General features: G+C 42.5%; 1 protein-coding gene across 3 annotated transcripts in view; it reads left to right on the top strand.

Moving 5' to 3' along the window:
* Positions 1-5927: 5927 nt before the first annotated feature.
* LOC137606050 (vitamin D3 receptor A) overlaps positions 5928-15025 on the top strand; it is a 76112-nt gene continuing 67014 nt past the window's right edge. Inside the window, exon 1 of one of the 3 annotated variants that reach the window (XM_068331093.1) lies at positions 5928-6002. In XM_068331093.1, the coding sequence (XP_068187194.1) occupies position 6002 (1 nt within the window). In that variant the 5' untranslated portion in view covers positions 5928-6001. Of the gene's footprint in view, positions 6003-6062; positions 6137-6955; positions 7136-15025 lie in introns of those variants that run through there. The other 2 variants (XM_068331101.1, XM_068331108.1) reach the window with 2 other exon arrangements.

Below are 15025 nucleotides of genomic sequence, written 5' to 3'. Positions count from 1 at the left end.
GAAGCTCCAGCAGTTTCTGGGGTTTGTGAACTTCTATAGACGTTTCATCCGGGATTACAGTTCCATTGCAGCCCCTCTCACCGCCCTTACCAGTACCAGACAGCCGTTTTCCTGGACCCCTGTGGCTGATAGGGCATTTAACGCTCTCCGGACCTGTTTCTCCTCTGTGCCCATCCTCCGCATGCCAGACTCTGAACGCCAGTTCGTCGTGGAGGTGGACACTTCTGATGTGGGGGTGGGAGCGGTGTTGTCCCAGAGGTCGGCAGAGGACAAGAAGCTTCACCCCTGTGCATTTTTCTCTCGTCGATTGTCGCCAGCTGAGCGCAACTACGACATCGGGAATCGAGAACTGCTGGCAGTAAAACTGGCTTGGGAGGAATGGCGCCACTGGCTGGAGGGCGCTTCTGTCCTGTTCCTGATATGGACAGATCATAAGAATCTGGAATATATTCGTTCAGCGAAGAGACTCAAACCCGGACAGGCCCGGTGGGCCTTATTTTTCACCAGGTTCAACTTCTCCTTGTCATACCACCCTGGTTCTCGCAACGTTAAGCCTGACGCACTTTCCCGTCAGTTTTCGGGGAATGACGCCTCGTCCCAAGACGGCGCACCTATTCTTCCCGGCCCCTGCGTGGTTGCTGCCCTGACCTGGGATGTCCAGGAGAGGGTGAGAGAGGCCAATCATGACCAACCCGGACCCAGCGCTTGCCCCGCTGCCTGCTTGTTTGTGCCAGAGGACCTGAGGACTCCAGTCATCCAGTGGGGTCATGAATCCCGTCTGGCCTGCCACCCCGGTCCCACCCATTCGGCCTTCCTTGTTTGCCAAAGGTTCTGGTGGCCCAGCCTGAAAAAGGATATCCTGGACTATGTACAAGCCTGCCCTATCTGCACCCGGAATAAATCCGTGTGTCGCCCCCCAGCTGGACTTTTACAATCCCTGCCGGTGCCCAGTCGCCCATGGTCCCATATTGCCCTGGACTTTGTTACGGGGCTTCCTCCCTCTAACGGCATGACCACCATCCTCACGGTGATTGACCGGTTCAATGGCCAGTCTGAGAGGGCTAACCAGGAGCTGGAGAAAGCACTCCGGTGTATGGCGTCGCTGAACCAACGCTCCTGGCATGTCCAGCTCCTGTGGGTGGAGTACGCCCACAACTCTCTCACCAGCTCTGCCACCGGACTCTCCCCATTCCAGTGTGTGTATGGGTACCAACCACCGCTGTTCTCCAGCCAGGAGGGAGAGGTTACCTGCCCGTCAGCGTTTGCCTACGCCCGACGATGTCGCCATACCTGGGTCCGCACCCGCTCCGCCCTGCTGAGGTCATCGGCCAGCTACGCTACGGGAGCCAACCGCAGGGGAACCCCCGCACCTGCCTACCTAGAGGGCCAGAAGGTCTGGCTCTCCACCAGGGACCTCCCGCTCCGGGTGGGGTCCCGCAAGTTGGCTCCACGGTTCATCGGGCCATTCCCCATCCAGCGGGTCATCTCACCAACTGCCGTCCGGCTCCAGCTCCCTCCGACCATGAGAGTGCACCCGACCTTCCATGTCTCCAAGGTCAGGCCAGTCCACGAGAGTCCACTGGTTCCTGCAGCCCCCCCCCCCCCCCCCCTTCGTCTGCTGGAGGACGGGTCTGTCTACTCCGTCCGTCGCCTATTGAAGTCCCGTAGGAGAGGAAGGGGCCTACAGTACCTCGTGGACTGGGAGGGTAATGGTCCTGAGGAGAGGACATGGGTTCCTGCGAGATGGATCCTGGACGGGACTCTCATCACTGAGTTCCACCGCCTGCACCCTGACCAGCCTGCTGTTCGACGTGGCCGCCCGAGGGGGGCTGGCCGCAATTCTCCGGTTCCTGCCGTTCCTGCCTCCGTGAGTCCTGGGGATTCTTGGCAGGTCGACGAAGGTGGTCTGGATTCGGACCGGTCGGAGGAGTATTAGACTGTTCTGGTTACTTCCCCCCCACCCGCCCGGCACTGTGGATTCTGTTTTTGGGACTTCGGGAGCCGTCCCTTAGGGGGGGGGGGGGTTCTGTCACGAACCGGCTCGGGGTCCGCCCCCAGCCTCGTGCTGGGTTTCCCGTGGCGCAGATTCCACACCTGCGTCCAATCATCACAGACACACCTGCCACCGTTTTACCCCTAATCACGGACTATAAAGACCCAGCTTGAACACGGACCCAGTGTCAGATCCTCTGTGTTGATGCCTTGTTTGTCGCCAGTTCATCCTGACTCCTACCTTGACCCCGAATTGTCTTTGGACCCCGACTTGCCTGCCTGGACCCGTATTAGAACTCTGCTTTGTCCCCGACCACGAACTCTGCCTCTCGGACTTGTACCTCTGCCTGCCTGTTTCCCGTAAGTCCTGTCCATATTCCCCCGTGTCTGCACGCCGCTCGTCCCGCTCGGTTTCCCTGGACTCGTGCATCGGTCTTTCCCGTGCTTCCCTTGTGTGCCTTTGCTGGAATAAAGACTTTAGTTCAGACGCACCTGGTCTCCGCTTCTGTCTCGGGCCTGACAGTCAGCATTATTGTATATCATAATATACTGTATATATATAATATACTATAATATAAAGATATATATATATCCCTCAATATATAGATTTGTGCAAAAACGGTCAAATTGACTCCCATTATAACCACATATTTTTAATATATATATATCTGCTTATAGTATATGAAAAATATGTGGTTATAATGGGAGTCAATTCGACCATTTTTGCACAAATCGGGTAAGGTGTATACACAATGAAAATCTGCTATTCTATACACTTCTAATGACAGGCATTAAGGAATTTAGAAAATAACGTTGAAAGAAAATTACTGGCAAATTTCAAATATTTAGGCTTTTAATTGACTGATTTATTGGGAGAGAAACACATAAAAACAACAATGTCCCTTTTTGTACCAAACAGGCTCCAAGGGTTAATAATTGAGATTAAAGAAGAAAGAAGAAAGTCATGCGGTCCACAATTTATTTAATTCAGACCTTAATGCTTTTGATTATATTTGCAAATTATATTTGTTGAAATACTGACCCCAGATTCCAATTGTGCTGAATCAAATTTTCTTATTTTGGGAATTTATGCAACTACTCATGAATATAGGTCACGTTTACTGATTTTGGAAGCTTGTGATGACAATGTTGTGGATTTGGAAGACAGGGCAGAGTTGAGGAAAGGCCTTGCTGTCAAGTGGACAACACCATCTGCGAACACTGCATTCCTGCCAAAATATCCTGAGAAATGTATGGCACATGAGGCAAAGTTGATCAAAAATGTGTTTTCCAATTTCTGCAGCATTCCTTTGGTTTGTGTAATTTCATTGCTCCTTGTAAGTTTTGACTGCTGATAAAAAAAATTTGTGTGAGGACTGCATTCATGCAAGTTAAGGTCCAGGCATGTGTGAGAGCCAGTGGGCCAGGGCACGGCCTGCCTGCGATTATTTGCTTTTCCAGCTGTTTCCGAGACTCACCCTGTGAGTGGGAGAGAAAGTGGTGTATATGTGTGTGTTGATTTTGAGGTCAGGAGTGGGGGAGTTGAAGTGAGATGTTGAGATTCACTCTAGGAATGAAGATAGTGAGGAAGAGAGCTCTACAAAGAACCTGTGTGTCTGTGTGTATAATCTATGCGAAGATGTCTCTTGTTGCTATTATACTGCACAATGTTTGCAGAATGGAAATACCCCTTGACAACCCAGCCACATCAGAGAATATATGCTCTCTCACTCTGGCTCATGCAGACATTATGAAGTCCTGAGATGAAGTCCTGTGTACGCATGTCCCCACACAAGCAAGCCCATATGCCTCGCTGCCCCTCATATACACTGATCCTCCTTTCAGACACAAAGCCACAAGGGATGGCCTAGATTCCAGCACATGCAAACACAGGCTGTAGGGAAAATATCAAGTGCACATTAACATGTAAAAGTATACAAGCTTCACATATACACACATGTTAATGATTCTCATTTATAGATAGTCAACTTTGATTGTGTGGCTCCGCGGTGCACTGGCGTTCCGCCCGGAGTTCCCCCCGCCTCACAACCCTAGTCACCTGGGATAAGCTCCAGCTCCCCGAGATCTGCTACAGTGGATGAAGCAGAATGAAGATGAATGAATGAACAAAAGCAAAAATAAATTAGTTTCAAGGATGTTAGACACAAGAACCAATAAGACCATGTAAAATACCTCTCCTGGATGAAATATTAAGAGAAACAGTTCTGTCCACAACTCTTTCTCACAATCACAATGGCCAATAGCCCATTTATACATTTGACATACTGCATCCCACAATTGTTATTGATATATAGAGTTACATTGCCCTGAATTGTCTTTCTCTGCAACTTCTGACAGCACAGTAACGTTAACTTTGTAAAATGGAATTTGTTGAATAAAAAAAAGTACACAATTTGTTTGGATGAGTATGTAGGGCACACACCCACCTCACCTTTAAGTGCAATGATCTGCATACAATGCATTCTCTCACAGGTAACTGACATTTGCTCATGTAAGTTAACATGGATTTACAATTTGCGGGGAGAGAAATTGTCAAATATAAGTGTTGATCTTTAAAAAAATTAATTTAAAATCTAGTTTGAAGCAAGATAAAACAATCAGTGAAGTTGAGTGAACATGAGAACTTTTGACATGGGTTGTCAAATCTGTCTTACTGTTTTTCAAATGCATTTCTGTATTTGCATCTGAGTTTGTCTGAGAACAAATATATTCCATATCCAACATTTACTTATTATCAATAGCTATTCTTTAATTTTCCAATTGTGATGTTAAAAGTATGAATTTATATTTTTTATATATTTTCTGTGGACTCTGGCACTTTAAACTACACTGGAATTTAGAAATCCCACTTCATCCTACAAGAACAGCTATTTTGCATTTTTATAGTATTACACAAATTATACAATTACCAACCTCTTTAGTGTTATCATTTATAATTTTATAGAGGTTTGTATAGTATAGTGTAGTAAACTATAGCATACAGTAGTTTGTGTATAACACAGCAGAGCATAGCATGGTACTATAGACAATCCACAACAGCATGATATTTTGATGCAACATTTAGAAACATGGATGGTATATTAGTGTCATATATAGTATAGTACTATTCTTGGCAAACGCAAATGGAAACGAAGAGAATCGCCTCCTATCAAAACCAAACAATCATTTTGCATACTGAGTTGTGACCGAGCAGACTTCAGTTTGCTTTTTATCTGACGGCTTGTCTCATTTGTATAATTACTCGTTGCTTAGTCCAAACAAGAACATGTCAAGAGATTAATACTGTATAAAAAAATAATATGTCCCACATTGAGTAATGGGATTATTGATGTGCTGTATATTACAGATTGTAGCACTTTAGGACCCCATCATTTCTACTGAGTGCCTCGGTCAGCTGGATGAAGTGGCTCCGCTTTGTTTCCGTATAAACACCATGTGCTGGAGCCTCCCGATGAGACGAAACTGTTACGATCTTGGCATGTGCGTGTTTCTGTTGCTGCCACTTTTCTTAGCCAGGAGATCGGAAAGAGAGAAGAGGATGCTGGAACTTTCATATATTATGTATAAGTAAGACATTAATAGTTAAATAGTGAAAAATGCAAAATTAGACAATATTTTTAACATTTGTACCTTGACATAGGATAAAACGCTTGCACAAAAAATGTGTGAAGGAAATTCAAAGATATTTACCGTGTTACATACAATTTCTTCCAGTCTCCACAAACGCAGGAAAGCAAACGCCATGAACTTCACACGCTACAAAATGTAATTGTAATTTTTCTGTGAAATTGTGTATTTTTGTTTATTTCATAAAGGATTATTTTTGACGCAATTGTTTACTACTAATCAGACTGTTACGTCACGACACACCCCTATATGGTGAGGAGACAGCTGGATGCTCAGCACAAGACTGGCAGACACCTCGACCAATGGGAGCTGACAGTGTTCCAGAGAAGAAGGCTGTGATTGGACCATTCGGGGATTATATAGTAAGCATATATATCGCTGTCGTGCTGTCGTGGGGGGCGGGACTAAACAGAGGTGCAGTCCAACTATGTTAATACAAATCTAAAAAACTGGATTAACGGATTGTCTGCTTACATTTGTGTTCGCATGGACTAATGTAAGTTACTTTAGCTTTTCCTGTGCATTTGACAATGTCCCGTGTAGCGAGGGCGATCACAACACTGTAATAGCGACGTAATTTTACTCTTCCCCGGTTACGTTTTGCTGATAAACGCTTTCGGGCCGACTGGCACACACGCGTTTCTTGCCAGCAAAGCGTGCTGCTGGTTACGTAGCGTTAGCTCTCGTTCTCCGCAATGTTTTCCCAGCCAGCCGAGGCGTAGTGTCGTGCCAAATTCCATCTAATCGACTTTTTTTCCCCCCTTAGGTGTGACAATTGTGTCTGCAATGTGTGTGTAATAAAAGGACTTTTCCTTTGTAAATGCTTATGCTACTCGCCTTTTTATTAGCTACTGTCAGCGACATGTCTACTCGTGCAGAGAGGAGACACTTCGACCGCCTTTAAAAGACCGTAGGTCGGGGACTATTCCAGGGGCTCCTGGGCTGCCTGTGTTGGAAACTGTACGAGCCCAGTAACACGACCATAGACAATACATGTTGAGGATACACCCCCGGTTCGATGCACATTTAATCGTTACAGTTTCCACAGTGGAATCGCGTTCTGAAGAGTGTGGATTGTAGAAGTTGAAAGTTTTGTTGGAAGTGCTGCACAAGTCAGCTCATGTGTCCCAGGAGCGAAAGCGCTGAAGTCGGACGCGTTTGCCCCTGATTGAGCAACGCGACCGATGCGTTTCCAGATTTATTGAGTGACGTTAGACGCAACAGAATGTCCATGCAATAAATAACGGGACGTCATCGGGGCTCAATCGTTACCCAGTTGCCCCCCCCCCCCGGACTGACCGTTAGATAGCCCCACTCCTCCTTTCTTCTCTGTTGACAGTTTGGTTTTATACAAAGGAAAACTTTTTTCAGCTTGGGGAAATTGTTAAAAAGCGGCGTCCCACTAGCTTGGAACATTTCTGCACCGGGGTCCAACATTTGGGGCCCTCCCCTGCAGCTGCATGAAGTGAAGCTGGGTCACGTTGTGCCACATCAGGTAAGAGCCTCCAGCAGCCTCCAGCTGCCTCCAGCAGCCTCCAGCAGCCTGCTGCTGGGTCGGCGCACCGACGGCGGTAGCATGTCAGGTTATCAGCTAGCTAAACACCAGCAGTAACATAAAAAAAAAATGGAAAGAATCCCCGTCAGACTCTTTGTTTCCTCGCTGCGCTGACGTGCCTAGAGGCCACATGGTGTTTCACATTACGGATTCATTCAGCATTTCAGCACTGCTTCGACATGAGCCACGTCGCTGGTGTGTTGTGTGTGGTGGTACTGTTGAAGGCGGGGGCTCCCCTCCACATTCCACATGCATATGCTCGGCTGACTGCAGCAGGGCCACGGCTCCAGTCCCTCCTGTCTCCGAGACGCCGATTGGAAAAATAAACCGACATGGAGGCTAGCACACTGCAAAGCCATTTTACCCTGAGCGTGCAGGCTGGCGAATGGACGTTCTGACGTGTTTTCAGAAGTGCGTGGAGGTGTTGCATGCCTTCTGTCCTGGAGGTCATCGGTCTGTGGAGGAGGCTGCTTCTCGTTGCAGGAGGAGACAAAGGAGAGATTAGCATGGAGCTGAGTAGAGTAGAAAGGACTGGAGTTACTGCTCACAGCGTTTTTGTGTGACTTTTGGGCCCTAGAAACACTGGATCGGTGGTTGAAATAAAAGCAACTATTTGTCAGGACATATGAACTTGTGCGCTGGCTGTTTTTTTTCCAGACTGTACCTTTCACTTTGAGGGGGGGGGGGGGGTCATAGTAAACATCAGTCTGATTGAAGAAATAATTTGGCCTTCATCATTTTTAAAATAAAGGCCTCCCTTTAAAGGAAATTTATTTCCCTCATTATTTCTGTACAGGTTGCTACTTGATCAAAATACTTTTTTTTTGTTTGTTCTTTTACACATAAGAGATCAGTTTCTTCTTCCTCATGTTCTCCCACAATCTCTAGTTTTCATGTTTTTTCTTCATAAAAGATTTGTTGTTTGTAAGGTGTAGAGGTGCAGTTTCACAAACTGTTTTAGTCCCCTTTTTTTCATGTGTGTTGCATTATATAAGGAGAAAGTTGAGGTGGTTCCTGGAGGTTTGATGAAAAGACAACGTGAGGTTTGAAAGTTTCTATTTTACCAATTAGACAAAGCATTATTTTTCTGTTGTTAGTTTTGTTGCAGTACCTGTATGCTTGTATGTTTGTTTTTACTTGGCCTGCTGGGATTTTGCTGTATTGCTGTTTTGCTGCGTTGTTAGTGAACATGCAGTAATACAACCTGCAATAACTTGTCTCACATTCTGCTACTGTTGGATAAAAACCCTTGAATTTCTCATCTTTAGTAAAATAGGCTGGGTTTTCTCATCGCCTCAAATTTATGGTGTCAGATTAGTAGTTTAAAATCATCTGGTGAATCTTCGGAGTCAACTTGCAGTTTTTGTCAGTTTTTTGAATCTGGGAGATTAATCTGAAAAGGTAAAAATGCCGTATGGAACTGTGTTGATTCCTCCATCTAAAGGATTTTCCTACCTATCTATTCAGTGGGATACAAATAATTGTTTTCTGTACTGAGGTGCCAGATGTAGTACATTGTGTTCAGGACGTTTGGGGAGTTATAGGAGGGTTGTAAAATGATGAGATGCACAGGGGCCTCAAGGTGCTGCACAGTTTTGAAGGAAACTAAAGGAAATATGGATTCCTGCATGCATGCATGCAATTGCACACACAAACACACAATCACACATTCTCACCATACTTTCACGTTTGCACACTGACACACTTTGTTGCCCAGAGTTGCAGTAAGTGTGTTTAGTGTTCCTGTTACGTACTTAGAATTAAAAATTGGAGCTGCTTTCAAAGCGGTTTGTCTGACAACGTTCATTGCAACTCAAGACACAGCATGAATTACACTCCCAAGCCTGTTCTTTACATCTTATGTTTCCAAAGTGATCTCAGCAGCAGATACTCAGATAACACTGAGTAGATATAAGGTGAGTCTTTCATATGGATTGACAGTTTATGGTACATGTGTCAAACTCAAGGCCCGGGGGCCAAATGTGGCCCGTAACATGTGGCCTGCAAGAGCATAAAAGTGTCTAAAAAGAAATAGGTCAAAAGTGTGCTTTGACCAAAACTACATTCCCCACAATGCAGTAATTAAGCCTATTTTAACTTTGACAAAAACATTTTGAACAAAGTTACTGCCCTAACTTGTGTTTGATATTATTTTTCTTTATTAAATTGGATAGTTTGATCTTTGAGCTTTGTGAGTTTCATAATCTGACAAAAGGATTTATAAAAGAGAAACAAACATATATATTTTATGTGAAACTGTAATGTTTGTAACTTGGATAAGTAATAAATTCAGTTATTTAACGATAAGGAGTAGTTACATTTGTTTTACATTATATTGAGTCATATTTACTTACATTTATAAGTTACATCTGGTCCTTTGAGGACAGACATTATGATGATGTGCCCTTCAGGGAAAATGAGTTTGACACCCCTGGTTTATGGTATTATCAAAGCAAAACTGTACAAGCATGGAGACTAGCGTGATAAGTTAAATGTCATGATTGACTGATTATTTCTCTGGTCTGTGATTTTTTCAGTCAAAAGTGTTAACAATTGGGAGGATAATGCATCCATTTAGATGTTTTTATGCACATAAATGCCAGAAAACAAGGGTTTGTGGTGTGACTGAATGATGTTCTTTGCACTTGTCTGGAGTTTTGAAATGCAGTTGTGTTGTTTTTTTTTGCTAGATTTGGCCAGATCCTGATTGATAATGAGAAAAGAGAAACATATGTGACTGAATCTCAGTTGAGCAGAACCGTGAATATTGACAACTATGTGGTCAGCACTGAAGCGCTGAAAGAATGCTCTTGTAAAAGAGAACATTTCTGCAACACGAGTAGATGGATAAAACATTGTACATCAGAATCTGATCTTTTTTATTTTAGACAATGCTGATACATTGAAATATGCCTGGATCAGTTGTCTTACAGATATTTATAGCTGGGACACAGAATATTTCTAGTACTAGGTCTCAAACACAGCAAGAATTTTTACCTCCGCGCTCTATTAACAGGTAATAAATAACCCATGAAAATAGCTAAAGAATTATGGAAGTTCATTTCTAATTACAAGGTAAGGAATAAACTTAAATATATTTAGTTTTTTAATCTTCATCTTTCATAATAATTGTTGATTGCGGCAGTATTTCATTACTGTTGTCTTTTCTCCTGAGTTTTCTCTTTGTCAAACGATGGTGTTTGCACAAACCAGTTTCTCTTCTGCTCATTTCAAACAAAACTGGTCACTCCCTGCATGGTAGTGCCCCCAATTCCCCCCCCCCCAAAAAAAAAGAAAAAAAAAGAAAAGATCTGACACTCAGTGTTTACAGTGGCACAATGCAAAAGTGTTCATGAGCTGTCCAGATGTTCAGTCACTGTTGTGAGGAGTAACAGAGATTGACATGCATTTGTCTGCTTTATGAGATTCAGATGCAGTTGACAGCTCCTTTATTTTCTACAGCCTCTCTTTACGTCTTTACGTCTTCTTTTCCTTAATTTGAACAGGGGCTAATGGATTCCTTATGAGAGGTAATTTTGTAGCCACAGCATACATTTAGTAAATCCTGTGGTGTTGTGGCGTGTGTGATTAGAGTGCGCCCTCGTTACTCGCGGTTCATGTATGGTTCCAATAACCATACATGAATAACGAATTCTGCGATACAGAGAAAAACTATTTATCTTATTATTTACGATAATTCAAACATTTATGAAGCCTCCCCATACTGATATTAAACCACATTATATGTGTATTACCTTTTCCCACGCTCTTACTAACTGTTTAAAGCACGGCGTGGCGAGACTCACGGAACATAGTACACTTCCGGATGTCATCAGCCAGTAGAATGCGCGTACGGTACCATGTGACTATGAGGTGACTATGAGGCGATGAGGTGAAGTTGCGCGTGGTGATGCGTGAATGCGCAAGGGATTACTGTAGGTCTTTTTGAAGCCCTTAAGGTGCTTGGTGATGTGAACATATGAACATAGCCCATCCCAAATCTGAACTTCCAATTCATGGAAGTTCTCAGAGTTCATCATCTAAATAAATCAGTGGTGTTGATCAGTGGGATAAACCAGAATGGTTCCATGGTTTGTACAGCATGTGGTGTTCAGGGATTGCTTCTTAAGTCAGTTTGGTTGGTATCGTACATCTGTTTACAAGTACACTGAATCTGTATTGTTGTTTACAGAGGCTTGAATTTTCAAGTCTTTTTATTACAATTTTTTTCAAATGAATACAATTTTTAACATTTTCATTACATTATGCCATTAGGACAAAATAGTAAATTCTATGCAGCTATACCAGACTTCACCTTTTCAGAGAACAAAATAATAGCTCAACAAATTGAAAATCAGCATCAGACTGTTTTTGCAGAGGACACCTGACCACCTGACGTGGTCCGAAAAATGTGGATTAAAATAACACATGGAACAACAACGACCTGATACAAGAAGCATGTATTGCTCAGATACTCAGTGAGCTTTATAAATACAGACATCTGCGTCATGTTCCCTATTTTGAAGTGACCAATCAAAGATGTTTTGGCATAATAAAACTTTGTAACAGTTCTTCAATCTCTCTGTGCAACAGAAATGTAATTTTAGTTGTAATTAATATCATTTCATACTAATTTTGTTTAGAAGGATGTTTAAAGAGTTGGGAGCAGCTGGGGAAACTGATTTTACTCTGCACACTTAACTTACCCTAGTTAAGTGGACTCAATTTAAGCGAGTGATGAAACACACTGATGCAACATGTACAAATTTAGAGCAGAATAAACAGCCAGTGTGTTTGTCTGTTATGGTGTTATCACCGCCACAGTACATACTGTAATATGTCTCCATCAATATGCAAACATGTAGTATTAGTGTCATACTCAGGTTTCTGACATACACTAACTTACTGTTAGAGCAAAGTACTGTAAATGGTGTGTTGGTAAGGAATTTGGGTATCTGTGTTAGCCCCAATAAAAATTCTGTCATAGAAGGCATTGGAATTAAGCTCTGTAATCTCCAACAATAACTTTGCCAAATGCACAATTAATTACATGGTGTCAATGAAGTTCTTCACTCAAAGTTTCCTTCACTTAGATGCTTTTTAATTGGAATCAGACTACAAAACTCCATGCTAAAGATATTTAAGTAAGCAGCCAAAAGTCTATTATAGCCTTCATTTCCATCTGTGTGGATGAGAAAGACTCAATTTCCATTGATCTAAAATAAGGCCTTTTAATTATCTTTATTGAGAGTTAACTTGAATGTGTTTTATTGGCACACTAAAAGCAAGACTGGCTCATTAGTGTGGCCACTCATGGAACTGTGTGTGTGTGTGTGTGCGTGTGCGTGTGCGTGTGCGTGTGCATGTGTGTGTGTGAACTGATCTCCCATTGACTTTCAATAGTATAATCATGTGTGATCTTGAATTGACCAGAGTTGTTTTCTGTGTTGGGATTATAAACTATAATAACAATCAATTCTTACAACATGTTAAATATCTTCATGTAACGGGAAAGAGCATGGCAGAGAATTATCCACTCTTTCTGCTGTTTATCTTGGTTCTTTGGAGGTGGTTCCATAGCCTTCTGTTCTTGTGGTTAGTAGCTGTTTCCAGTGGGAGCAATCAGCTCTGCAGACACTGTGGGTGTCTTGTTGACATGAATGTTTTTATCATATGATTTGCTTGTAGTTACTCTTGTTTTTGTACTCATATGTCATAACTGGCATGTCTTTATTACACCTTATGTGATTATGCCAAATACATTTTTCACTACTATGAGCAGATTCTGACTAAACTCCACTACCAACTTTAAATTCTTTCTCACTTGTTAGTTTACGTGTGTAGGTTTGAACTTGTTTTTATTTCAATTTGTTCATGAGATATATGATTAATCTCATTACTTTTCAAGCAGACTTTTCTTCTGGCCTCCATCCATTTAAAAAAAGTTAATCTTATGACTTTCAGAATAACCTCGGGGTATGTGTTCACCGAGTGCTTAGTTTTGTTTATTAAGTGGATTACACAGAAACTACTTGATGGTTCTGAACATTTCAAGATGGGACTTTTTAATGGTAAATTTCAATTACACATAATTCTTGACACATACAGTATAGCATGAGGATTAAATTACAAAACTGCACATGTGACATGTACCACAGAAGAAACCATTTTTTTTCAGAGTGCATCTGTGTAAAGGGGTTATACATGGCCTTGTTCAGCACTTTTATCAGGTAGACATTTATTAAATTACAAAATGTCATGAAACATAATGGAAGAGTGGGGCATGAGCTAATAAGTATAGTCATACCTCGGTTTTCGAACATAATCCGTTCCAGAAGGCTGTTCGAAAAGCGATTTGTTCGAAATCCAACGAGTTTTCCCATTATAATTAATGTAAATGATTTTAATCCGTTCCAAGTCTAAAAAACAACTTTTTCAAAGTGTTTTTTTAGTATTTTATATCATAAACTGCACTGTATACTAGGGCTGACACTTTAACGTGTTAATTAGATTGATTAATCACAGTACGATGAAAATTAACGCGCTATAAAAATTAACGCAATTAATCGCGAATGGCAAATTTGACTCATTTAGGGACCGTAGGCTGCAGTGACGTCACTTCGTACCTCCGCCACTAGTCAAAGCAGGGTGACTGACAACAGAGGTGGACGCGAAACAGGAGAGCGAGGCAAGCCCACTCGGACCATTGGGTGGAATATTTATTTATGAAAAGAACAAAGACAGGACTATTGACAAAAACACAGTGATTCTGCCCTGCCAATCTGCGCTGTAGACGACTCCGTCAGTCTGCCCCAGGCCAGCTGTGGCTACACACGTAGCTTAGCATCAACAAGTAATGAATGAGGAGTGAATGAATAATGGATCCGATGTAAAGCGTCTTTGAGAAAGCGCTTTATTATTATTACAGTATTATTATTATTATTTGTACCATTTGTAAAAGAGAATTTTCCAGCCTAACGTTTGTTTTATTTTAATAAACATTAAAAAAACCCAAAAAAAACAAAAGCACTTTTTCATCAATTTTTCGAAGGAGAATCCTCTTCCATAAAAACTTTGGGTAGCTCGATTGGAGTGTCGTCTCTCTAGCCATTCTCTTCAGTTGGGGAGACGTGGCCACAGGGTGTTCCTTACTTTTCATAAAGAACCTATCTAGAGTCACTTGTTTTTCCCTTTTTTTTTTTTAGAACTTTACGGAAGTGGCTAATAACATCATTAAATCCATAAACGGCTCTACTGTTTGCGGCTTTACATCTTCACTAAGAGTATCGCCTGCTAACTGTTTCTCGTTTACGAAGATCAGCAAAAGTTTATCCACTTCCTCCAATACCTGTGGCCTTTGTTTGCTAAAAACACTACATCCTTTAGCCACATCACTTGCTTTAAGCTGGTCTTTATTGTTTAGGATGATACTTATCGTCGATTTCGCCATCCCGAACTCCTTAGCCAACTGAAACACATGCACGCCTGATTCATATTTTGCTATTAATTATTTTTTAAATTCAATAGTTTTGCGCACCATTGGACCCATGATTAGGGGGTGCAAAATTTAAAAAAAACAGTCAGATTTGCGTAAATAACAATGTCAAGGTCCGTTCCAAACGGACTTTGAACACAAATGCGCTACGGAGGAAGCATCCTGGGCATTCGAGTTTGCTCGGCTCCCGAGTGAGTCGCGTTCGGGTACCCTCGGCTTCTTCCGGTTTGGTCGAGAGCCGAATTCTTGGTCGAGTTTGGAGACGTAAAATTCTCGAATTTTCTGGTCGAAAACCGATTTGGTCGAGAACAGAAGCGTTCGATAATCGAGGTTTG

This window comes from Antennarius striatus, chromosome 2 (genome assembly GCF_040054535.1).
Source record: "Antennarius striatus isolate MH-2024 chromosome 2, ASM4005453v1, whole genome shotgun sequence".
NCBI lineage: Eukaryota > Metazoa > Chordata > Actinopteri > Lophiiformes > Antennariidae > Antennarius > Antennarius striatus.
This window is presented reverse-complemented; position numbering and strand designations above follow the sequence as displayed.